This window comes from Labrus mixtus, chromosome 1 (genome assembly GCF_963584025.1).
Source record: "Labrus mixtus chromosome 1, fLabMix1.1, whole genome shotgun sequence".
In the NCBI taxonomy this organism is placed as follows: domain Eukaryota; kingdom Metazoa; phylum Chordata; class Actinopteri; order Labriformes; family Labridae; genus Labrus; species Labrus mixtus.
This window is the reverse complement of record NC_083612.1, coordinates 5714058-5740438: the sequence shown is the minus strand read 5'-3', so window position 1 is coordinate 5740438 and position 26381 is coordinate 5714058. Positions and strand designations below refer to the sequence as shown.

At 45.0% G+C, this 26381-nt stretch overlaps 2 protein-coding genes across 2 annotated transcripts; one reads left to right on the top strand and one right to left on the bottom strand.

Moving 5' to 3' along the window:
* The first annotated feature begins 730 nt into the window (after positions 1–730).
* LOC132974005 (potassium voltage-gated channel subfamily G member 4-like) lies at positions 731–9228 on the top strand. Its single transcript, XM_061037795.1, has 3 exons — positions 731–1157; positions 6709–7545; positions 7695–9228. The coding sequence occupies exons 2-3, from the start codon at positions 6787–6789 to the stop codon at positions 8532–8534; spliced, it is 1599 nt and encodes a 532-aa protein (XP_060893778.1). The 5' UTR covers positions 731–1157; positions 6709–6786; the 3' UTR covers positions 8535–9228.
* Positions 9229–23640: 14412 nt separating this feature from the next.
* Positions 23641–26381, bottom strand: LOC132975797 (gamma-aminobutyric acid receptor-associated protein-like 2). Its single transcript, XM_061040626.1, has 4 exons — positions 26149–26381; positions 25396–25451; positions 24702–24874; positions 23641–24152 (listed from the first exon to the last, which is right to left on the bottom strand). Exons 1-4 carry the CDS (start codon positions 26180–26182, stop codon positions 24062–24064), a joined length of 354 nt encoding a protein of 117 aa, XP_060896609.1. The 5' UTR covers positions 26183–26381; the 3' UTR covers positions 23641–24061.

Here is a 26381-nt window from a genome sequence, read left to right as displayed (position 1 = left end):
CAAACAGGCCGTTTGGAGATTTTCCTTTCATGACGTCACAAAGGGCAGTAGCCCCTCCCCCAGGTGGGTGACACTCCCACAGCTAGGTGTTTGTTCTGCCCTCTGAGTCTGCCTTCTCACCGTAAACAATGGGATCCTGGTGATACTGCAAATTCAAAATCAGGAAGAATTTTAACACTCCTGTAGTCTGAGGCTTGAGAGGAGTACGCTTCGGGACACGTGCTGAACGCTGGTTAAAGGGGCCCCCTATCAATTTTTGCACAGAGCTCCAACAGTCTGTAGAATCGCCACTGATGGGGCCATAACTTGGGATTAGCTTTTATTAGTTTTACGGTAACTTGGTGTAAATAATGAAAATACTCCTTCCACATGATTTCAAATCAAATAACCATGAACATTGTTTCTATGTGATCTTAAATGATTGCACAGACCACATAATGATCTTGAAGAGCATTTAGGCTCCTCTACATTTATATAGGTGCTTTAGTCTGCAGAATAATGACAAACTTCTTCACTCACGTCCTCTGATGACGTATTTAATACAATAATAATACAGCTACCTCACCTCTGCGATGTGACAGATTATTCAACTAAATCCCCGTGGAGCTGTCTGTGTTTTTACAGTGTAGGAGAGTGTTGATGGAAAGGGAGAGAGGAGGGTGAAAAGAGGAGGAGTAGGATGAAGTGGAGGATGAAGTGGAGGAGGAGGAGGAAGAGGGGGGGGCGGTCCTGCTGTATGACACAGATCAGGAGACATCACAGGTGGAGAGGAGCTCCGTGGTGAAATCCTCGCGTTTCTTCTTCTTCTCTGCTCTCCAGCGGAGCTTCGAGCTGCGTGTCGGACAGAAACCTCCTCCTCCTCCTCCTCCTCACTCACTCACTGAAGGAGTTTCACTCCGGAGCTCGGAGGCTCCGCGTGCACAGCGCGGGATGCAGCACGGACCCACCGCGCGAGCCTGCAAACTTCAGAGTGGATCTAAAAACTGTCTCCATCATCATCATCATCATCATCATCATAAACCATCATCATAATTGCCCTCTGTGGGGGTGATCGATGAGCCAATCAGATCCATTAAACACGGATGGATTAACGCACGAGGAGCGGCGTCTTCACGAGAAGATCAGAGAGATGAGGCAGCCCGCGTGCGCCTTCTGAGGTCAGTCTGTGATTTCAGTCTTTCTTTGACTTAAGTCTGAAACTTTTACTTCTACTCTGGAAACTAAGCAGACATGGCAAGTCTCCAGCTTCACCACGATATTGGTTACCTGTCCCGATACCACGACGACCAAAAACAGAAGAAGAAGAAGAAGGTTTATTTATAGAGAAAGCATCACAACGTGCACACAGGAGCAGATACAGGTATAACAAACACTAACAAGCTGACAGGGGAATGCACACGAATTTACAGTGTATTAAAACACACACAGGAGCTTAACCTGCAGAAGAACAATGAAAGTCTTGCAGGTTGATCAAACTGATGACAAACAGCAGCAAAAATATTTGTCTGAAGTCTCTTTTGGAAATATTTAAGTGTCAGGGCGCTCTGATTATGTTCGGTAGGTCATTCCACCTTTTCCACGTATTTGAGATGTAGAAGCTCAAAGCTGCTCCACATGCTTTTGATCTTCTTTGCGGAACAACGAGGTAACCACAAGCTGAAAATCTAAAAGGCTTCCTGGGCTCGTAGTTCTTTTATGTTAGTCAACAGCTAGGAGATGAAAGCGAGTCCAGTCAGGGTTTTGACACCTGGGAGGAGACGGCTGAGCAGGGCATTCTTTCGGAGCGGCCCCAGAACACCTGGAGTTAGAGCTGCAGGGCGAGCTAAGCTCCGCCTGACACGTCCCTCTGTACTTTGAGTCTTTCCCCTGATTTAACCCGCTCTGCAAAAGACAGACACTTTACAAACTTGTAATAAAGGTCACATATTCTCCTCCTCTTCAGTGTAAATAAGTCTCAGAGCTCCTCAAAACATGTGTGTGAAGTTTCTTGTTCTAAATCCACTCTGATCCCGTATTTGATCATGTCTATAAACCCCTCTATTTCAGCCCTGCTCAGAACAGGCTGTTTCTGTGTCTGTACCTTTAAATATGTAAATGAGCTGTGTCTGACCACGCCCCCTCTCTGGAAGGGCTTGTGTGTCTCGGGCTTTCTGGCTCCATGTCCTATTGTTTACGGTGAGAAGGCAGACTCAGAGGGCAGAACAAACACCTAGCTGTGGGAGTGTCACCCACCTGGGGGAGGGGCTACTGCCCTTTGTGATGTCATGAAGGGAAAATCTCCAACCAATCTTTGAGCAAGCTTCTGCTTTTTGGGGGATTTGCAAACCAACTATGTGCACACTGCCACCTGCTGTATCGGACTGTGTACATTGAAGTGAAAATGAAACCTGTTGGTTACCACAGCAACACATATAGAAGCCCTAGACGGAGATCTGCACATTCTGATTAATAATATAAACCTCAGCAAATAATGAATGAAACATGAGGTCACAGTCAGACTGAGGCGAGCGCTGTTGTTGATCCCTGGGGAGAAACTCACGAGCTGCTGCAGGAAACGACTTCATTAAAATGATCCCATCTTTACAGGATGCATCTTTAAAGTTAATGCATTAACACTAATAATAACACAGCAACAACAAATAAAGAATAACACATGATATATATAAAGGTCAGAGTCAGGTCTGTGATATTGATCCCCAGTGAGGAGCGTAAGAGCTAACACTCCATCGCTACACAATGAGTGATCATAATCTCATCGTAATTACATTCTGGCTCTCTGCGTCATTAAAGCTGCTTCTTGTGTTTATAAATAAAGTTCATGTTTCAGCTGGAGCAGCGAACATCTCCCCTGCTGTACGGTTACTTTGACTTCTTTGTTCCTTTGTTGTTTAACAAAAAGCTAAAGACCCAGCTCTTTCATGAATACCTACTAACTTAATGATGATGGTCTCCATATTATTGATGATGATGATGGTAATGACGATGGTTTTTGTTTGATAACGACGACTTATAAGATGGTTTCTATACTGATTAGAGCTCTCAAGAACTGCCCTCAATGTTGTGCTTTGCCTCTGGTCACTTCCTGTCAGCACCTGTGTGTCCAATCAGACTCAAAGCTGATCGTTTGCTCTTACTGACATTGTTCCCTTTTTTCTAGATCCTTGCTTGTGTTGTTCTTACTCTCTGATGTACGTCGCTTTGGATAAAAGAGTCTGATAAGTGAATTGTAAAATTGTAGAATTGTTCCTGCTGATTTCCACGTCAGCCCGTCCTCAGGGAGAATGGCGTCTCTCTCGTGTCCACAGAGCGCCCTGCTCGCCTGTTTTCAGCACTACGTAACTTTGAGAGAGAGAGAGAGAGAGAGAGAGAGAGAGAAGCAGAGTGTTCATCCCTGCAGATATTATTCAGAACAGATTGAGACGTAACGTAAGCTTGTACCGTTAGCGTTGTCATCGTTGTCTCACGTTTAGCAGCTTTAGCGGCTGCAGGAAGTCGTCTAACTCGAGTTCTGTCTCAGGTTTGATACGAAGAAATCAATAAATCCATCTGACGCCAAAAAGTCGTCTCTCTCCTCGTCCATCTTCAAGTTAGCTTCAGACGTCTCAAACCTTACAACCCTCTCTCAACTAACATGTTATAAATGATTCTCTAATGTAGACATTTAGCCACAGTCTGTAGTTGTCATGGTAACAGATGACTACACATGCTAACAGTTAGCTAACAACGGGCTGTAGATGCTAGAAGAGTCATGGTCCTTGACGTCTTTGTTGCCTTTCGTCGCCCTGATTGTCAACATATGCACGTTGTCGATGAGGGGGAGGAGTTAACAGAACTATGATGGCGTGACGTTTGACTCCAACTTCTAATTCGACAAAAAAAAAAGTCTGCTTCCTCCAATTACGAACCTCAGCAACAGTGAAACCGTTTTAATGTTTCCAAGGTCCTGAAGGTGCACAAACGCACTTCCTACATGTTGTTTCTTTAGAGTAGAAGAAGTGAGGCAGCAGCATGACCTCTGTCTGTTTCAGAAGAACAATTCATCATCAGGAGTTTAAATGAGTTTACTGAGCGGGGCTGATTATTTTCACTCCATTGCTCCGACTTTAATATTTATCTGTGCGACATATTTAATAATCTGTTTATGAGTCTTGACCTATAAAACCACCCGATTAAAGCGTGAAGTCGAGGAGTTTGAACTGAATGTTTGGTATATTTTTACATTTTGGGTCACTGGATGAAAAGCGTTCTGCTGACTGCTTTCCCCCCCTGAGTAAACCGTTTAAATTTATCAGCATGACACCGACGCTGGGTCAGACGTCCCGATGGGGTTAAAGGAATCTAAAGTTACATCAGTGCTGAACCGACCTCAGACTGCTGGGTTTGTGAACATCTGTCAGATATTGAAAACTATCAAAGTATTGAACATTTTAGCAACCCTAATCAACAGAATAAAAGAGTAATCTTATCAAAAAACCAGCGGACACATAATGTCTTGTGATATGAAGTGGCATAGATGGTTTCATTATTATTTATTTTCTTCGTGTGTCAGTCTGATTCGGGTGGATGACCTTATTCTCAAAGTCTTATGAATTACATAACGTCTGAGCTGTAAATCCTAGCTTCCTCTCAGAAGAGATCAAACTTTAAGAGGATATTTAGTGTTGTAAAGCTGCTTTAAAGGAGCCATATGTAACTCTGACCCCTAGTGTTTAAAATGGGTACTGCAGTCCAAATTCTAAACATTGGAGAGAGCTGTCTCCCCCCCTCCTCTCTAGAGTTGATGCTCACACAGGTCACCATGTGGTGGACTCTGAAGCTTCAGTGTTTATCCAGCTCTGCATGGGTCTGTAAACCTTTCTGTGTTCTAATCTCTCTCCATTTTTCAAAAGCATCTCCAATATTGATCCTAGTTTGAGCACGTTTCTGCTCGTGGAGCTTATTAGAAACATAGAGAGGCTTTTTAGGTCGGGTACAATCACTTCTATCTGAACCACTTCTCTTGCCCGCTTCCATCGCTGCAACACCTGTTGGTTTGACCTGATAACTGCTCTCATATCAGCACTTTAACATAGCATGTTTCCTTAATGTCTGATCATATAGTAAGGTCACTTTATCATTTCAGTCTCTACACATCTCACTGATTGGACCTGTAGGTGCACTCAGTTCAGCTTTACTGTGAAAGAATGATTTTTACAAACCACCATCTCCTCCTAAAGTCAGTTTAACTGAAGCTCCAGAATCTTCTGCAGGATGTTTTTTAAGCTTTAAGACGTGTTCACACTGAGGTAACACGTTCTCTGGGCAGAGATGTTGCTTTGCCTTCTCTGAATAAAATCAATCAATCAAAGCACAAACCAAACCTTTCTGCAGGTGTTAGATACCAGCAGAGGAGAGAGAAAAAGTGTTTTATGTAAATGACTCTGCCCTTTAATCTGACAGTGTCGCTGCACAAATCTATTCACGTTCAGATATGTTTAAAGATTTATGGTTTTAAGAATCAATCCACTGGAAGCTTTCACAGTGAGAGCAGATCCGTCTGTCGTGTTCTCAGACATCTGAACTTGTCCGGGCATTCACACCTTGAAGGTTTTTTTAAGGTCACGGAGTCTTGGAGAGTCACACAACTCCAGGCGTGAATTGGCGAGAAGCCGCCTCACAAAAGGTGTCTGGTCAGGTGTCAGGTCTAAAAGAAAGGCGCCAACATTTGGTCTTTTGTTTTCAGTGAATCATGAATGTTTTTCTTTATTGAAAGCTCATTGGAACAAATGTGGTTCTATTAAATATTTCTTGAAATGTTTATCATCGTAGTAATCCCTGCAGGATTTCACGGCTGTTTTTCTGATTGTTGCGGCCTAAACTGATGATTCTCTGGTCGCTTTTTAAGAGTTACGGTATGATCGTTGGGAACTGAAACGTTGCCGATGTTCTCTGGAGTTTAGACAATGTGTAGGAGTTTGCTTACAATGTTTGCGATAATCAAAAACAATTAATTATCCCATATTGCGTGCCTTTGACTTCAATCTTTGCTGCTTCTATTTTTGTTGCTGTGGATATCGTTTGATTTAGAATCATATCAACGTTTCGAATTCTGGTGTGGTGACAACCATATTGCAGTAAACTGTTGCTCTTATGCAACAGTTACAAGATGAAGTCAGCTCATTCAGATCATGGACTTGGTTATGGTAAATGGACTTGAGCTTGTAGAGTCTTTTCTAGTCTCAGTGAAGTAGAGCTGGGTGTCGTCTGCATAGCGATGAAAGTCGGTACTGTGTTTATGTGTTTAGCTCCGACTGCTGTCAGCCTGTCACTGCCACCGCGTAGGACAAGGGAGCAATGTTTCTTCAGTAATGTCCAACATGACCTGACATGCGATCCTTACCAAAACCATATCAACGTTTAAAATTCTGGTGTGGTGACAACCATATAGCAGTAAACTCTTGCTCTAATGGTTCATTAACAAAGAGTTGATAGAGAAGAATATTTGCAGCAAACATAAAATGATGTCAGAGGTACATGATGGATTCAGCTCATTGAGATCAGTGAAGTAGAGCTCGGTGTCGTCGGCATAGCAATGAAAGTCAGCACTGTGTTTTATCTGCGATCTTAAATGTTAAAACTCTAAAACTTTGTGGATCTTTTACTTAAAGGATTTGAATTCTGGAATTTGTGTTGTAGAAAAGAAACTGATTTATTTTTTTGTCACTCCAGCATCATTGTGGCTCCTCCCCCTGACAAGCCTGGACAAACACGTACGTCTTTCATCCCGTCACACATCCTGCAGCCAGCATGCCCATCATCAGTAACGCTAACCATGACTTCAGCACCTACTCCATCAGCAGCGACGACAGCAGCCTCGATCGCTTCTTCACTGAGATCCCAGAGACCGAAACAATCAAAGGTGTATACTTCAAGCGCGCTCAGCTGCTTCGAGACCCCAAGGCTTCATACGTGGTGGACCACACCCTTCAGGTCCTTATCAATGTCGGTGGAAACCGCTACACCTTCCCCTGGAGCACCTTGGAGCAGTTTCCCCAGAGTCGTTTGGGACGTCTGCGCTTCTGCACCACCCCGGAGGAGATTGCGCGGCTCTGCGACGACTACGACGAGACGTGCCAGGAGTTCTTCTTCGACCGAAACCCCACAGCTTTCAGAGTCATCCTCAACTTCCTAGCTGCAGGGAAACTACGCCTACTTCGAGAGCTGTGCGCCGTGTCGCTGCATGATGAGCTCGACTACTGGGGCGTGGACCCGGGTCACATGGAGCGCTGCTGCCGGCGCCGCATGATCACCCGCGTGGAAGAGGTGGCCGAGCGAGAGCGCAAGGAAGAGGAGTGGAGGCAGAAGAGGATGATGCTGAAGAAAAACACCAAGCAGAGCGAGAAGGGATATCGTAGATTGACCGTGATGCTACGAGAGGTGGTGGAAAACCCTCAGTCAGGATTGGCCGGGAAGGTGTTCGCCTGCCTCTCCATCGTCATGGTGATGGTCACTGTCATCAGTCTGTGCATCAGCACCATGCCAGACCTCCGGGATGAAGAGACCAAGGTGCGTATGACGCTGACAGATCACTTACTTTCTCTGTGTGGGTTAACGTCCAAATCTTATTCTAAACTCGTACTACAGATTTACACATGACGATTAATCGTGTGTGTGTGTGTGTGTGTGTGTGTGTGTGTGTGTGTGTGTTTTTGCAGGGCGAGTGCTCCCAGAAGTGTCGCAGCATGTTCGTGGTGGAGTCCATCTGCGTGGCGTGGTTCACTCTGGAGTTTGTGCTACGATTCTTCAACGCTAAGAGCAAGCTGGCGTTTGCCCGAGGCCCGCTCAACATCATTGACGCCATCGCCATCCTGCCGTACTACGTGTCGCTGGTGTTCGACATCAAAGACGAGTCAGAGGAGGACGTCATCATGGGGGCGGGCAGAGGATACCTGGACAAGCTGAGTTTGATCCTGCGCTTGCTGCGGGCGTTGAGGATCTTGTACGTGATGCGTCTGGCTCGCCACTCTCTGGGCCTGCAGACGCTCGGAATGACGATGCAGCGCAGCATCCGCGAGTTTGGCCTGCTGCTGCTCTTCGTCTGCGTCGCCGTCACCCTCTTCTCACCTCTGGTCCACCTTGCAGAGAGCGAGCTGGCACCATTCGCCGCCACCCACCCCCAACACAGCTTCAGCAGCATCCCCGCCTCCTACTGGTGGGCAATCATCTCCATGACTACGGTGGGATACGGCGACATGGTGCCGCGCAGCATCCCCGGACAGATCGTCGCCATGACCAGCATCCTGAGCGGCATCCTCATCATGGCGTTCCCCGCCACCTCCATCTTCCACACCTTCTCCCGCTCGTACCAGGAGCTGAAACAGGAGTACGAGCGGCTGTGGAAGGAGGAGCGAGGGGAAGAGATCGCCGCAGAGTCCGAGGAGAGCTGGTCCAAAGTCGATATGTCTCCAGACGAGATCCTGACAGAGTGTAAGGACGACAAAGACGGCGTGATGTCAAACAGTCATCAGCCCACACTCCCGTCCACAGCGTTCTAACAGCGAGAGACTGCAGGGCTGCAGGGACCGTCAGAACATCTGAGGTTCATCTTAACCAGATCTGCACATAACAACTTTAATATTACTGCAACTGTTGTGCACATGAACTAACGAGGATAAAAATATGATTTATATAATATTTATATACTTCCCTGTATCATGGCGTTTTCCAACATTAGTAATAGACACGTTTCAGGCTGTTTATTTTAGCGTAAGCTGTTAGCACTTAGCAGCGTCAGATGTCTTTCCTTGGTCAACATCAGCAGAATTTCTTGCTGTTACATTTTTCGTTTCTTCACGAGTCATGTTGTTGTGACCATGGACGTAGAAGTCGAGGGAAAAGTGGGACTGACTACCCATGACCCGGATGGAGGAAGGGACCCTTAAATACACCTGTAGTATTAGTCTGGATTTGTTTCTGTCTGAGTTATAATTGTGGTAGTAAAGCAAAAGTAAATTGAACATGATTCTTAACTTTTTAATGTTTAAAGGTCCAATCAGTGAGATGTGTAGTGAAATGATAAAGTGACTTTACTATATGATCAGACATTAAGGAAACATGCTATGTTGAAGTGCTGGCTTCTCTGACAACAATGCAGCAGCCAGTATGTCCTCCTTCTAACTTTAGATTCTGGTCCTGAATGCGCTGGATTTGTTTGGACCAGAGAAGGTAGGCGGTTTTAAGGCACCCCCCACACGGCCGTTTTGGACATGCATCGTGAAGTTAAAAGCTAACTTAAGAGCGCTACCATTAGCCTGCTAACACAACAAATCAGGCAACTTGAGCCAAGGACAATTTTGTCCGCCGTTTGTGATTGACTCCTTCAGGCGAATCCGAGGGGAGGGGGTTGCCGCTGTGTCGCTGCAGGATAACGGAGGCTTGTGGTTAAACAGGTTTGATTTGGTTTCATGCCGGTGCTCAAGGGCGACATCTACTGGATCAAAAAGTCGCACGTTCGTCCTTTAAAACATCTGGTGATCCTTAAAAGTCTGTACCTGGATCAGGGTTTTTCTTTGAACAACCAGGATCTAAATCCCCGTTTCTACCAAGCAGTCAGTTTTGGTTCGGTACAGTTTGGTTCAGTTGACCGTGATCTTGCCGTCTGCGTTTCGACAGCCAACCATCCCCTTGCACATCACTAAATCACAGCGGCGAGACGAGAGTGTAGAAAGCCAATAAATTCAACAAAGACGAAGAATGTGACAGTGAACTAAGATCAATCATTCCTAGGAAGAAGAACAGCCTAGAGTTTCTCTCTAATATCTGAACATGGTGCGTTTGGTGTTTGTCCTTTATTACCGCTGCTGCACGGGCAGGGATGATTCTTTCCCCTAATCGACGGACTGCAGTGAGTCTAGCTCCGCCCTTTAGGGTCGGAACGGTACGCTTTGTACCCCAACAGAAGGGTATTAAAAAAGTAGGACAGTACTGATTGGTTATTTTGGTACCATGTCAACTTTTGACGGCGTATTGAACCGAACTGAACCGGACTGTTTGGTGTTTTGGTCTACAGTGAGCTGGATTACAAGATCCTTTGGATAACCAAATCTGGATCATCTGTATCTGGATTAAACCTTTTGAACCACCGGGTCCAGGAGACAGCCGTGTTAGTGACAGACTTTAAATCCCTTTAATGTCAGCACTTTAAACCCAGCTCCGCTGTTCCTGCAGCACAAACCTTGAAATGACAAAGTGCATTTTTAACGTTTGATTTTTTTTAACTTTTCAATCGCAAACAAAACAGAAATATATCTGAATGATTTCTGGGGATAAAATGAGAACTCTGGAGAACCACAAAGCTACGAGATTCATGAAATAAAAACAAGCACAAATGAAACTGAGAAATATGATCAACCCTTAAAAAGACCCTCTCTTCCTGTTCTAGAGTTTTTTGTTCCCTAACTGTTTGTCACGTGATGTTTTCATGTCATCTATGTTAATATTCTGGATGTCTGACTGTCCTTGAATGCATCGTCCGGGAGAGCCTTGACATTCAGCTGTGATTAGAAGGGGACAAAGATTTAAAGAAATCTTCACTGTGACTGAAACGCTGCGTCTGTTTGTGACGTGTTTCAAAGTGAAACGCTCGCCAACTCGTAGTCCGTCCTCTCACGTCCGATTATCAATAAAAATAAACTATTCTACTCTTTGACTCTTTTTTTTAAAATAACAGCTGCAGAGGAATGATGTTGTGTTGGCTTCAGCAGGTACGTCCAACCTGGAGGAGACCCCGGGGGCACCCGGAGCTCGCTGGAGGGATTATATATCCCGGCTGGGGAATGCCACGGGAGCTCCAGGAGGAGCTAAAGAGCGCTGCTGAGGAGATGGACGTCTGAGTAGCATCGCCTGCTGCCAACGATTCGACCTCAGATTGGCGGTTGTTTTTCCACTCCACAGTACCGGTGTATAATTTACTTTAACAGCACCGACGCACAGTCAGCGCAGTGAGGGGAGCGTTTGCACGGGTTCAGACCTCGTCCACACGTAGGCGGATATTTTTGAACACTTAGCTTTTTCTGTTTAGTACACAAACTATGTTTCAGGTCACTGAAACTCTCCTTCAGTAAAACTCCTTCCAGCGTCCACTTCCTGCCACTATGTTGACGAGCAGAGACGCCTGATTGGACGACGGAGGTCACTGCTGCTTCATACAAGAATCCCACCACACAGACCACGCCCCCAACGTCGGCAGTTTTGGACGACACCCGGTCCGACCTCGGGTTTGACTTTTTTTAATTAAATGGTCATTGCTGAGGAAATATTCATGAAAATCCACCGTGAGCGGGCGGGTGGCGGGATGACGATGTTTACATCCTGCCACCAGTGAGATCTTTGAGCCCGTTATGAAGATGCTTCATACTCGGAGTCGGACTCGGTCACTGTGTCCGCCATACATCCTGTCTCCTGAGACCTCCCCCCGTGAACAGGACACTTCAGGAGTTTTCAGAAACGACCAGCATGACATGTTCTAGAAGATTTTCAGGAGTGGAAAACTCTGTAGTGTGAAGTAAACTCTGCTCACACAGACATCTGCTGCTCTGACTGTGTTTGTGTTTCAGCCGACAGATGGAGAGAATGAAGAGCCTCTTTCTGTCTCCACACACACACCGGACACACACACACACACACACACACACACACACACACACACACACACACACACACTTATCCAAACATTAATCTGCTGGCACCACACACACACTCCGCTCCCAAAACAATGGAGAAATTCAAAAGTCCAACAGTCACTTGTTCTTGTCCTCCAACACCTCCTTATTTCCTCCAACCTTCAGCACGGCCTGCTGTCCTCAAGCAGCAGACTGTGACACACACACACACACACACACATACACACACACACACACACACACACTAACACACTAAAATCATTCATATGGAAGTTGGGGAATGATTGGTGACAAAGAGCAGTGAGTAAACAAGCTTTAAACTTTGATGATACACAATCAGAGCTTCTTAATATCATTATGACAATTTAATGAAAAGCAGTAAAAAAACAAAAAGCATGAACTCCTTTTTCTGCTTTGTTTTGCGACAGGATATGCCTGATTTGAGATTTATTACCAAGGTGAAAAAAGGCTGTCCTTGAAGTTTGTTTTATGTGAGAGTTAGGGTTGGTAATTAAAAAAAAATAGCATGATTTTAAGAGTAGCATTCCCTCGGTGCTATCTAGCCAGCTAACAGGAAATGAGCTAATAACCTTCTCATGCCGCAGTGAATTAAGTTTCTATATTCCACAACATAAAATACAACATAGTAAACACTTGTATTAACACGATAACAACGATGAAAGTTTAATTTAAGAAGAAGCAGAATCATTCGCAATGGATTGTGGGATATGTAGTTCCTTGCCTCAGGACGGGTAGGGGTGTCGTAGTGGGGGGAAAAGTGGGACTGACTACCCAGGGCCCCAGTGGGGAGGGTCCACTTTGGAGCGATATTTAGCATCTTTCCCAGCGAGCTACAGTAACATATTAGATATCAACAGATTCTTTGTAAACTGTCAATTCATATGATACCTGTTGTCGCGCTAGCAGCAAAACTGAGTCCGCGACTTTTGCCCAAAAAACAATATTTTGAATGTCAGATGAGACAAATGATAACAAGAAGAATTAAAGTGAAGTCAGAACAGAGAAGAACTATTACAGCCTCTTTTTAATGTCATGGTAGAATCTAATTCAGATTTATTGTATGTTTACATTTTATCATTAATGCCAGTAGAATTTTTAATTCAATAAGCTAACCAATAAGATCAGTTTAGACAATAAAAGCCTTTAGAACATTAACTATAGCAAGTTAATAAGTAGAATAATGCTGCTGGAAATGCTTTAACTGTCTGAAAGGTGCAAATATTACAAAGTTTAAATAATTTTTAAGCTATGAGGAAATATTACAGTGATTATTTATCTTCCATTTTCAGGGTGTAAAACAAAGCATAGTTGTTCAAAGTTTTTATGGGTCATTTGTGTGATGGTCATAGAAATGTTCCTGGTTAGTTTGGGCCGTGGTAGGGGCCCAATGTGATATATTTTCACGGGGCCCGGAGTTCCTGGCGGCGCCCCTGCTCCCATCCCCCGCCCTTAAATGATGTCTTCATTGTACTGTCCTCGTCGTTTTTTGTTTTTTTTTGGTTGCTTTTTTTCTTTGTCAAAGCGTCTTTGAGATTCTAAAAAAAAACGCTTTATAAAACCAGTTTATTATTATTATTATATAAGACGAACTTGTGTCTCCTTCATGAAAATAAACCATCTTTTCACACTCGCTCGTGGTCAGTCTACCTGTGATGGTTATGACATCACGGCTGATAATCAAATCAGCTGTGGAGAAAATGATTTTTACTTCCTGAACTGTCGATCTCTGCAGTCAGTGTGTGATATCTCAAGGCGGCACCAGGAGCTGTCTGTTTGCATGATCTTTATTCGGTCTTTATAAATTTTAAAGCGGCACGGTGAGCTAAAGAGAAGCTGACCCAGTGTCTCCTCACATGGCGAGCACAACACTGAATACAAATAGGCTTTTATTCAGAAAGAGGCATTTCCTTTTACATTCATCAACTCTCAGTATAAATATCCTCCCTGACGGCTTCATCAGGACGAACACGTTATCACAACTTTAAAACGTCTTCTCTGCCGGGTCGCGGATCAGACATGGACTCACATGACATCATATTAAAGGGGTCACGATTCAAAAAGCAGACGCTTGTCTTTTAAATCTTCTTCTGTTTCCGATGGGTCGGTGAGATCACACAGTTGAAGCTGTCGTACGACTTTTCAGCAACTTTGCCAAGTCCGACTCTTCGTCGACACAAACCCTCTTATTCTTGTTAGTCGTGACTCTGTGGAGAAAAAAAGGATAAAACACACGTGTGGAGGTTAGAACGAGGAACTGTTCCTGTCACCGTACCATCATCTATAAATATAATAATCCATCTTTGTTCACATTGTTTAACAGCTTCCTCTAATGAGATACTAAAAAACAAACGGTGTCTGAAAAGGAGAAGTTAGAAGTCAGACTTCTCTCCTCTCGTTCTCACTTTTCTTCTATTAACTCGGAAATTCAAAGTGTTTCCATCCGTCCATTATCTAAACCGCTTTTCCCATTCGGGGTCACCGGGGGGCTGGAGCTGATCCCAGCTGTCATTGGGCGAGAGGCGGGGTTACACCCTGGACTGTTCACCAGCCAATCACAGAGCTGACATATAGAGACAGACAACCAGCCACACTCACATTCTCACCTACAGACAATTTAGAGTCAGCAGTTAACCTAACGAGCATGACTTTGGACTGTGGGAGGAAGAACCCGGAGAGAACCCACACATGCACGAGGAGAACAGGCAAACTCCACACAGAGAGGCTCCTGTCAGACGGGGATTCAAACCAGGAACCTCCACACTGTGAGGGGTGATGTCTTGGTCTCGGTTTATGTGGTCTAGGATGTAGGAGGCTAAAGTCCTCAAAGCTGGCGGCCTGGGTTCAAGTCCGACCTGCATGCCATACCCCCCCCCCCCCCTCTCTATGCTTCGTTCTCTTTCCTCTGTCCTATTGCAAAAAGTAAAAAAGCCCCCAAAATAAATCTATTTAAAATAAATATGAAAAGTGGAAATGATCAATTCAAGTCAACGTCTTTATAACTTCAACAGGTTGAAATGTCCAGAAAGCAAACAGCTCCCCCTAGTGGAGAGTTCTTCAAACTGTTTAATCAGAAATGAAGCAGACTTTTACTAATGCTTGTTAAAGACTTTACATACTGTTAATGAGTACATGTGCTTTAAAATACTGAATGATGCCTCCAAACTATTTTAATAACTTCAATCAAACTTTTCAGGTTTCAACACAAAACATGAGGGCAGTTCAAATCAAAGAAAGAGGAAGAAGAGCTCAAAGATGAACAAAGAGTGAATCAAACTTTTAAGCAGCAACGAAGCCAAAACACAACTGACTTTATTTCTACTTTATTCCCCCCCCCCCCCCCCCCCTCTGACTGCTGCACAACTCCATGACAATAACGACCCATTCAAAGATTTAAACTAAAGGAGCAATATGTAACTCTGACCCCTAGTGTTTTAAATGGGTACTACAGTCCAAATTCTAAACATTGTAGAGAGCTGTCCCCCCCCCTCCTCTCTAGAGTCGATGCTCACACAGGTCACCATGTGGTGGACTCTGAAGCTTCAGTGTTTATCCAGCTCTGCATGGGTCTGTAAACCTTTCTGTGTTCTAACCTCTCTCCATTTTTCAAAAGCATCTCCAATATTGATCCTAGTTTGAGCACGTTTCTGCTCGTGGAGCTTATTAGAAACATGCAGAGGTTTTTTAGGTCGGGTACAATCACTTCTATCTGAACCACTTCTCTTGCCCGCTTCCATCACTGCAACACCTGATGGTTTGACCTGATAACATGGTCTTCATATGTAAACATGAATCATCTGTGTACTTACATGATCGCCTTGATTTTACAGTGTCCGGGAGTGCTCGTCCACTGTTTCACCTTTGTCTCTTGAAAGATTTTATTAGCCACACTCGGACAGCATGTTGGTTCAAACATGTTTCTCTGGCCTGTGAAAACACACAAACACACACACACACATATTTAATACACACCTTGAATGCAGACTTTAAACAGAGACATATAGCAGAGCGCCGTGAGGCAGAGGTGCTGACCTGCAGCGTGGTGATGCAGGCTGCAGATGACAGCGAGCAGCAGCAGAGCGAGCACAGTCTTCATGTTTCAGCAGACGGACGGATGAGCTTCTGTTTGGATGGAGAGCCTTTAATCTTCAGGATCAGATGTGTGTGTTTGAACGCTGCTCTCTGCCCCTTTTATCCACAGCTGAAGCCCTCCTTCTGTCATAGAGTTATTCATACTTTCTAAGAAACAGCCGCTGCTTCCTCCTCTGTTTCCTCGTCTTCTCTTTTCTCATCACGGCGGTAACCCACTACACAGAAAACAAGAAGCTGCTAGAAGTCTTATGCCTTCTTCATTTGTTTGAAATCGTGCTGTGAACAGAAAAGTTTGATTTCCGAGGACGTCCTGGATGAATAAAGGTAGACTGAAAAGAAAAAGAGGTTTCTACAGGCGGGTTTAAACGTGTGAGCACAACCAGAAGTTTAAAGAATCGTGTCGGTGCATCATCCTGACCCCTTCACTGCACTGACAAAGAGACAGATTAACAGTTTAGGATGTGTTCAGTCTCTGCAGCATCACAGCAAACAGCCGGGCCCTCTTTCTATCAGAACAAGAACACAGTGTGGCCGACCCGTTCAGGTTTACAGTTGAACCTAATCTTAATCTCATGCGGTTGAATACAGATTGTGTCGGTGCTGGACCGCAGTTTGGTGTCTGAAACGTTTCTGGGTAATGAAACTTGGTGTGTTGTTTTCCGTGGATTGGATGTAAACTCTTCATGCTCTGAACTCTGGATATCTCCGGCAGTTTCTTTTCTCTTGCGCCGCTTTTGGGAATTTATCCACCGAGCAAATATGAACTGGTTAAAAACAAAGATATTGTAGCGGCTGAGATTGAAAACTCGTCCATTCCACACCCACAGGCTGCGTGCTCATAGCGCAGCGCGGAGCTGCACCGCCGGACAGCTGGAGTGCTGAGACCAAGGAGTTCCTTAGATGTACGAGGTATGAAACAGTATAAAAAACACATCAACAAACACACTTAAGGTCATTGTTCTGAACCGTCAAAACTAGTGCTCTGAGGCCTAGACGAGACCAAGACATTTAAAGATCGAGACAGAGTCAAGACCAAGACCGAGGCCAAGGCAGGGGGAGACCATTGAGACATCTTGTCTGCAGGGGCCGTGTCACTAACTTAGATCGTAACACCGGGAAGGTTGCGGCCGTAACGGGGGGACAAAAATCTAACTACAAATTATTTGTTCTTTTAGAAAGAGGCGTTTTCCTTCTAACCACAGTGATGACGTGGAGAAATAGCCGATCAGTGGTGGTCTTAACCAGTCTTGATTTAAAAACCGGAGTCCGCCCAGTCTGAGACCGAGACAAGAACAAGTAAAAATGCTTTAGATTCCTATGACCTTCAAAAAGTGGTCTCGAGACCAAGACCGATTTCAAGTACTTCAATACTATAAAAACACAAAGTTTTAATGCTGTTCCAGTGGAAGCACACACATAGAATGAAGTAAAAACCAGCTAACGATACGGAGCCGAGACAGACTGAATTTAGGGGTAAATAGGCCTGTACCTGTGACTCGTTCGTATCAAAATAAAATATTAAGTCCAGATAAGTTTGTTGATTTTTTAAACAAGAGGGAAAACAAAGGTCCAAAAGATGATGATTGTCTGCCTCCTGCCACATGACTGAGCAGGTAAAAACACGCCCACTGCAAATTACTGGAAATGATATCAAAACCCATTTAAGGAGAAAAACATAAGAAATAATCAACAGAGGTACAAATGCAGGTTCAGGTGATAAAAGACAAATCCACGCGTCTCTTCTGGCTTTGATATTTGGCGAGCCAGCCAGGAGAGACAACCGCCCTTTACCAGTGTGAGAGTGAATCTGGGTGCTCTCACACAAGGCAATCAGTATCGTGTCCAAGCTCGCTTCACCCTCAAAGTCCAGTTCGTTTTACTCGTATGAGCGCTCGATTCTGCGGTCATTTCATTTCGTTGGTCCTGTCACGGATGAGGGAGGTGTGCTACAACACGGTACAGGTCACGCACAAGCACACGCACTGGTACACAACGAGGACACCAAGTATAATCGATTCCGGCCTTCCAGGTATATGGTTGTATCTGGCCCGGATCCGAGTACGCTCGACCCTTAAGTCCGGTTCATTTGCTCAGTGTGAACACAGACGTAATGTACTCGTATTTGAGTTGAAGAGGTGGTCTCACGATTCACGTGTACTCGAGTACAGTCTGCGGGAGGTGTGAACGCAACCGTGCTCAAACAAGAAAGTGGACCGCTCTATGGGTTGTTGTTGGCGTTTCAGAAATAACAAAAACATCCGCAGGGACTCAGCCCGCGAGTGGTTGCCATGGTTGCTTCTTCTGTCTGCTTCTTGGCGTCCCTTTTAGTTTTTTAATTTTAGTTTTTTGAGTCCGCCTGTCTTCATGATCACTTAAAGACATGCATGCCCTTTGATGAACGTGCTACGTACTACGACTGGGTATTTTGCCTAGTTTCTTACGACTTACGACTGTTGTTTCCAACACACTGTACGTTCAGACAAGCAGAAGTAATCGAAAAGCACTCTTTCTCTCTAGCGACAAACCTGCCAAACAGTTTATTTTAGCTACCTACTCTTAGCCTAGCTTAGCAGTTAGCTTTTTTTACAATGGCTTCTTTTTCTGTCTCTCCCTCTCCTGCTCTCTCCTGCTTTACGTGTCAGATGTTAAGTTACTCCTCGTCCTCCTTTAGTGATAATGGTACATGTAAGAAATGTAGTTTATTTTTAGCTTTGGAGGCGAGGGTGTCTGAGTTAGAGAGACGGCTCCGCACCATTGAGTCAGAGTCATCGTATGCAGCAGTAGTTAGCCAGCCACCTGTAGCCGGTGCGGGCTGACACAGCTTGGCTTCCCCCCCGGTAGCTCCCGAGCAGCCGGGAGGCAGTGGCTGGGTTACTGTCCGAGGGAAGCATAGTCGAAAATCGAAGCACACGGTTCCCCACCAACCAGTTCACGTCTCAAACAAATTTTCCCCACTCAGCGACACACCTGCTGAGAATAAAACTCTGATTATTGGAGACGCCATAGTCCGAAACGTGAAGCTAGCGAAGTCAGCGGGCATAGTTAGGTGTATACCCGGGGCCAGAGCGGGCGACATCGCATCTCATTTAAAGTTGCTGACAAAGACTAAAGGTAGATTTGATACAATCGTAATTCATGTCGGCACTAATGACTCCCGACTACGCCAGTCGGAAGTCACTAAGGTTAATGTGGAGTCGGTGTGCACTTTTGCTAAGACGATGTCGGACTCCGTAGTGTTCTCTGGACCCCTCCCAAATCAGACCAGTGATGACATGTATAGCCGCATGTCATCACTCAACCGCTGGCTGTCGAGGTGGTGTCCAGCACACGATGTGGGCTTCATAGATAACTGGCAGTCTTTTTGGGGAAAACCTGGTCTGCTAGCTAGAGACGGCATCCATCCCACTTTGGACGGTGCAGCTCTATTATCTAGAAACATAGCAGAGGTTATTAGTCCAAAACCCTGACAACAACTCAGAGTTCAGACCAGGAGGCAGAGCTGCAGTCTTACACTTAGATCTGTCTCCCAGTCACTATAGCTGTAATTCTGAATCGATCTGTAGTTATACTACAGGTACTGTGTCTGTCCCCCGGCCCAGACCCGTTTTTATAAGTCATCCAAACGGCGTGGATCGTCAACATCTCATTAGAATCAAAACTACGAATACGATTTTGCAAAAAAAATCAGAAAATTCACTGCCAACTTTAGAACATTAGGTCCTTAGCATCCAAATCTCTTTTAGTGAATGATCTGATATCAGATCAGCACATTGATTTACTTTGTTTGACTGAAACCTGGCTGTGTCGAGATGAATATGTTAGTTTGAATGAATCCACTCCTCCCAGTCATTTTAATACTCATATACCTCGAGACACCGGACGAGGTGGTGGAGTAGCAGCTATTTTCAATTCTGGTCTTTTAGTTAACCCTCGACCAAAGCTGAATTTTTCTTCTTTTGAAAGCCTTGTTCTTAGTCTTCCACATCCAGTCTCAAGAACCTTTCAGCCAGTTCTAGTTGTTGTAGTTTACCGCCCTCCTGGCCCATATTCTGAGTTTCTATCTGAATTTGCAGAATTTTTATCAAATGTAGTCCAGTGATAGAATAATTGTTGTAGGTGACTTTAATATCCATGTGGATGTTGATAATGATAGCCTGAGCACGGCTTTCATGTCATTATTAGACTCTATTGGTTTCACCCAGGGTGTAAACGAACCTACTCATCGTTTTAACCACACCCTGGATTGATAGCTTTAGTCCCTCTCAGCTACATCAGTTTGTTGATAGTGCAGTGGATTCGCTGAGAGTTACTCTGGATTCGTTTGCTCCCCTAAAACAGAAGGTTATCATATACAGTACATCATATTACTGCATGTATCTATCTGTAAATCTCAGTCACTAACCACCTCCTATCCCTGTCCAAGCCCGGCGCAGTCTAGGCCTGTGAAGGCTGTTTCGTCATGAGCCGGGAATCCGTTAAAAGACAATGAGTAAGGTCTTTTACCTGCTTTTTGTAAAGTGTCTCGAGATAACACTTGTTATGAGTTGACGATATACAAATAAAAATTGATTGATTGATTGATTGATGATGTGTTGTATTACGACGTTATGTACAAGAGGTAACCGTGCTCAGGCCCGGATAGTCCTGGAGCAGTGTGAGTGCAGGCCAGCGAGAGAATGGGGAGGGGGGGGGGCAATCATGCTACGGCCCGATACGGGACAACTGGGCCGAGTGTGAGTGCGCCCCAAATCCTAGCTGGACTTCTCTTTTGGCCCTGACCTGGATTTTAAATGAGACAATATCTGCCTCATGTTAATGTGTTGTGTGTGTGTGTGTGGTTGTGTGGTGTGTGTGTGGTTGTGTGTGTCTGTATGGTTTTGTGGTGTGAGTGAGTTCACTGGTTCATGTGAATGGGGTGAAGGAATGAGAGGACGTATCTGTTCCCTTTTTTTTAACTTCCTCGTTTGTTTCCATGAAGAATCTTATTCAGAAATTAAAATTCTGAAAGTTTAAAACTCACCGAGAAGTTGTGGTTTAGAGACATTAAAGATAAACTTCAACTGATGATGTGAAGGAATGTGGCAGTAAGTGGAAATTGAACATAAGCATTTTTAGATCATGGTCATACCATGTAAATTTACATGCAATGTGAAGCTACGAGCTAACTAAAGAGCGCTAACATTAGCCTGCTAACACAACAATGCAGGACACAACAATGCAGGACGCAGGCAAATAGAGCTCGAGCTTTAAATGTAAATGAGCTGTGTCTGACCACGCCCCCTCTCTGGAAGGGCTTGGGTGTACTCGGGCTTTCTCGCTCCATGTCCTATTGTTTACGGTGAGAAGGCAGACTCAGAGGGGCAGAACAAACACCTAGCTGTGGGAGTGCCACCCACCTGGGGGAGGGGTTACTGCCCTTTGTGATGTCATGAAGGGGAAATCTCCAAACGGCCTGTTTGAGCACACATTTTCTGAAAAGTGGAGCAGGGAGAAGACGTAGAGGATGGACTTCTCTTATCATTGGGGGGTTTGTAGACGGACTAGAGACACACGTTAGTGTTAGAGGAACATGGTACAGACATGGCTTCAGTGTTTAGTCAGCTCTGCATTGGTCTGCAATTTTTTCTGCGTTACAAGCTTTCCATTTTTCAAAAGAATGCAGTGCAGTTCTGCTGAAATCATCTAGTGTGGTCAGATTTCAGTAGTACAGGATGTCGTAGGGACGTATCAAAATAAAAGCAGTAGTATGACAAGATGTTCACTTCCTCATCATGAATCTCTGAAACTGTCCAGCCGTGAATTTTGAGAACAGACTATTAGGAAAACTTAATTAGTCTACTTATTTCTGTTCCTGCTTTCAGGTTTAATGTGAAAACAGAGAGAAATGAAACAGCAGTTTCCTGTTTTTAAGGTTTAAGGATCCTGTCTTCCCTCTCCCATCATCCTCCGTCTAGAACTTACTATATTAATGTGAATACACACACGGTGTCATACCTACACTCCTCTTCATGTAAGAAGAAGTGAAAACGTTATTTTATTTGAATTAAACTTTTATTTTGAATCTTTAAGTCTCCGCCTGTTGGATCAGGGAAACATCGTGTGACCTGCTCAGGAACGATCCCATCACTAAAACATCTTCCCCTGACTTTGAAGAAAAGTGTTTTAAAAAAACCTTGTGTTCATGTGAAGACGAACTCGGAGAAGTTTGAAGGTCACACGGTGAGTCTGCAGACAGGATACCGAGGAAGGCAGCGAGAAGTGAAAACAGGAAGGACAAAGTCACAGAGATGTTACAGACGTCACTTTCACAGAAACTCTGCATGACATTTTTTTTTACACGTTTAGATTCTGGTTCATCTTAAATGATTACCTTTAACTATTAATTACCATTTAATTATTTTATGTGGCCGCACGGTGATGCAGTGGTTGGCGTTGTTCCCTCACAGCGAGGAGGTTCCTGGTTTGAATCCCCGTCTGACAGGAGCCTCTCTGTATGGAGTCTGCATGTTCTCCCACTCCATTTGATCTGCAGAGTCCCTGTGCTCTGCCTCTGGTCACTTCCTGTCTGCACCTGTGCTCTGCCTCTTGTCACTTCCTGTCTGCACCTGTGCTCTGCCTCTGGTCACTTCCTGTCTGCACCTGTGCTCTGCCTCTGGTCACTTCCTGTCAGCACCTGTGCTCTGCCTCTTGTCACTTCCTGTCAGCACCTGTGCTCTGCCTCTTGTCACTTCCTGTCTGCGCCTGTGCTCTGCCTCTGGTCACTTCCTGTCAGCGCCTGTGCTCTGCCTCTGGTCACTTCCTGTCTGCACCTGTGCTCTGCCTCTTGTCACTTCCTGTCAGCACCTGTGCTCTGCCTCTGGTCACTTCCTGTCTGCACCTGTGCTCTGCCTCTGGTCACTTCCTGTCAGCGCCTGTGCTCTGCCTCTTGTCACTTCCTGTCTGCGCCTGTGCTCTGCCTCTGGTCACTTCCTGTCAGCGCCTGTGCTCTGCCTCTGGTCACTTCCTGTCTGCACCTGTGCTCTGCCTCTTGTCACTTCCTGTCAGCACCTGTGCTCTGCCTCTTGTCACTTCCTGTCTGCGCCTGTGCTCTGCCTCTGGTCACTTCCTGTCAGCGCCTGTGCTCTGCCTCTGGTCACTTCCTGTCTGCACCTGTGCTCTGCCTCTTGTCACTTCCTGTCAGCACCTGTGCTCTGCCTCTGGTCACTTCCTGTCTGCACCTGTGCTCTGCCTCTGGTCACTTCCTGTCAGTGCCTGTGCTCTGCCTCTTGTCACTTCCTGTCTGCCCCTGTGCTCTGCCTCTGGTCACTTCCTGTCAGTGCCTGTGCTCTGCCTCTGGTCACTTCCTGTCTGCACCTGTGCTCTGCCTGATCTGACTTACAGCTGACTTAAACCCCAACGGTGCGTTCCAGTTACCTCACAACTCTTGGACTCGGAGCTGGGAATGTCGTCACATCCCAGTCAACCGTGTTCCAGTTGCAAGTTGGAAACACAACATGGACGCCTCCAGGAGTACCTTCTTTTCATTTTGTGAGCTAACACCCGGTGGTGGAACGAACTACCAAACTCCATTCACTCTACAGAGTCCCTTCGCACCTTTAAGACAAAGCTAAAGACCCAGCTTTGTATTTATTCTCCAAAGTGAATTTATGTTGTAGCAAGAATTCCAAACTGACCCTCACTACATCGTACATATCAGACCTTTATTTTCTCCAGAAGAGAAACGATCATCACCGCTGACGGACGCTGAACTCCGGCTTACGTCTTGAAGTTCGAGGACTTCCTGAAACTTTTCAGACTGAAACAAACACAACATTTATTAATTAACAATTAAGTGTTTTGATATCTGGGAGAAAAAACGACAAAAGGCGTCTTGGGTTTTCATTTTTTTTTATTGGTTAGGTCTTCCTATTCGATTCAAACGTTTAAATTAAAAGAAGTGTTTAAGAGGAGAGCAGAACTAAAAGAAAAAAGTCTTCAAGCCTTCATTTAAAAATGTGAAAAACAAACGAAATCAAATCAAAGTTCCTCCTAAAAACACTCCAATCACGACAACACACACACACAACAACGTAAAAGTCACACACTATACACAACTCAAGCTATCAATCTTTAATCTGGGCCACAACAAACACGCCGCTGTGATCGCCGTGCTCATCCCGCCGACCGCTGCTGCGGCGGGTCGCGCATGTCGCTGAATATCTGTGGGGTTTCCTGCAGGTTCTCCAGGGGCTGTGATTAGATGTGGGTGGGTGTCAGAGTGGTCGTCGAGGTCGCCGTCATGGCTCCTCGTTTTAAAAACCAAAGGTGTTCTCGCCGCTGTACGCCACGTATAAAAAGCCGTCCTCGTCCTTCTCCTTGTCGTAGAGCTGGCCCATCGTGATGCTGCAACACGAGCAGAGACACAGTGACCACATCATCCGTCACATCCATTTAACATCTACAGCTAGCGTCAATGCTAACAAGTTAATGAGAAGCAAAGCCTGACAAAGATGTCGACTAAAACGATCACAAACTTCGAACAAAGATATTTAAGTTTCACATTCAGAGATAATCAACCCTGGAGGTTTTCTTTGTTCATGTTTGTTTGTTCTGCAGCTCTGAAAATAAAGAAGCGATGACAGAAAATAAAACTGAAGAGGCGCCGAGGAGAAACGTGTTTTAAAGAGTAAAACAGGAGAGGTTCAGAGAATCGCTCCCCGGACTGAAACGAGGTCGCTCCCCTCGACTGAAACTGTCCTCGTGTCTGTGGTCTCCATGTTTTCAAAATGGAGATTAGAGGATCGTCTCGTGTGACGCCCCCTGCTGGAACTCTTTAAGCCGAGCTCTCTGAGAGGATTGTGTGTGACTACAGGCCCTGCAGTTTGTTTTTAAAAGCTCAGTATTTTTATAACTCATTTAGGGAACAGAGAATGTACGGGGGCGGGTCCTGACCTGGACTGAGGCACGGTCTTGTCCACAAACAGGAAGATGGCCTTCTCCGACGGCAGCTGGATGCGTTTTCTGATGATCCACATGAACTGAGCCACCGTGATGTCAGAGGGGACCAGGTACTTCCTCTTATCGATGTCTGTGATCTGTGATCCCGACACCTTCTCAACTATCACCTGAAACACACACACACACACACAATTAGACACAATAACTCCCATTTCCATCCTCCGTCAACGCCACCCATTACATCACCATTTGCTGCCATTCCAGTCGATGATTGAAACGTCAAAACAGGTGAAAGAACAACGAATCATCCTCAAAAAGACAGAGCAACATGTTGTTTACACCATTTTCTATTTATTCCTGTGATCTTGTGATCTTGTAGTTCTTCTGTGATCTTGTAGTTCTCCTGTGATCTTGTAGTTCTCCTGTGATCTTGTAGTTCTCCTGGATCTTGTAGTTCTCCTGGATCTTGTAGTTCTCCTGTGATCTTGTAGTTCTCCTGGATCTTGTAGTTCTCCTGTGATCTTGTAGTTCTTCTTCTTGTAGATCTTTTCCAAGTGGTCGCCCGTGTTCAAATCCAACCTGTGGCTTCTTTCCTGCATGTCGTTCCCACTCCCTCTCTCCCTGATTTCTGACTCTATCCACTTTCATTTCTACATAATAAAGACACACAAAACAAAACGAAACTCACCGGGACCCTGTCAGGGTACTTGTTGCGGATTTTGGCGGACTCTATGCATCGATGTTCTGGAAAGACAAAAAAAAGCGACATTAGAGATAACATTCACGTTTTACGAAAATAAAATGCACAGGTCTTACTTTCTGTTTAGCACAAAACCCAAAAGGGTCAAAGGTCACGGACACACAGATCGGTGTCAGGGGATTCACAAACGGCTGAACTACAACGACCAACTGTAAACGCTTCAGAACCAAAACCACAACAACCTTTGATTTAAATGAGACCAATGATCAAAAAAATAAACTATCAAAACACTGGGTGTCTAGGACCAGAGACCCTACGGTGGCTGAGAAGTGCCAAACACAGATATCTGTGATTTTATCTCTCAGGAGGATTAACAGCTTAATGTGTCGACATCCTCCATCAGCACAAAGTTTATGACTCTATCTGAACAAAGACACGATGATCTGTCGATGTGCACCGAGCCAACACGTCTACTTCAACATGCAGACAGACTGTGTGATATTTAAATCAGCTGACATTCACATTTAAAGGGTTTAATTTTGACGTTTGTGTCGACGCAGCTTGCAGCTAACGTGAGGCCCGTTTGTGAGCTACACGGACATTTTAGAGATTTTATCCCGAGTGTAACCTTCATATATATTCACCTGTGACACAAAAACAAACATGACACTTCAGAAAATAAACTGCGTAGACATGTTTTGACCCCCCTGCCACCATAACAACACCTCCCTCCTCCCTTACCCAACGAGTGATCCTCTTTGAACATCCATTTCATGTTTGCCGTCTCCGGGCTCTTCCCGCTCGATGTAGCAGCTTATTAACGCGTTTTTTTAACGTGTCGACGTGTTTACCGTGAGCTGTGCTTTTAAACGTAAGCGTTAAATTAAAGAAGAAACGACGCGACGGCTCAAACTCTCGATCAAAACAACAAACAACAACCTCCTCTTCACTATCAGCCCTCTGAGCGCGGCCCC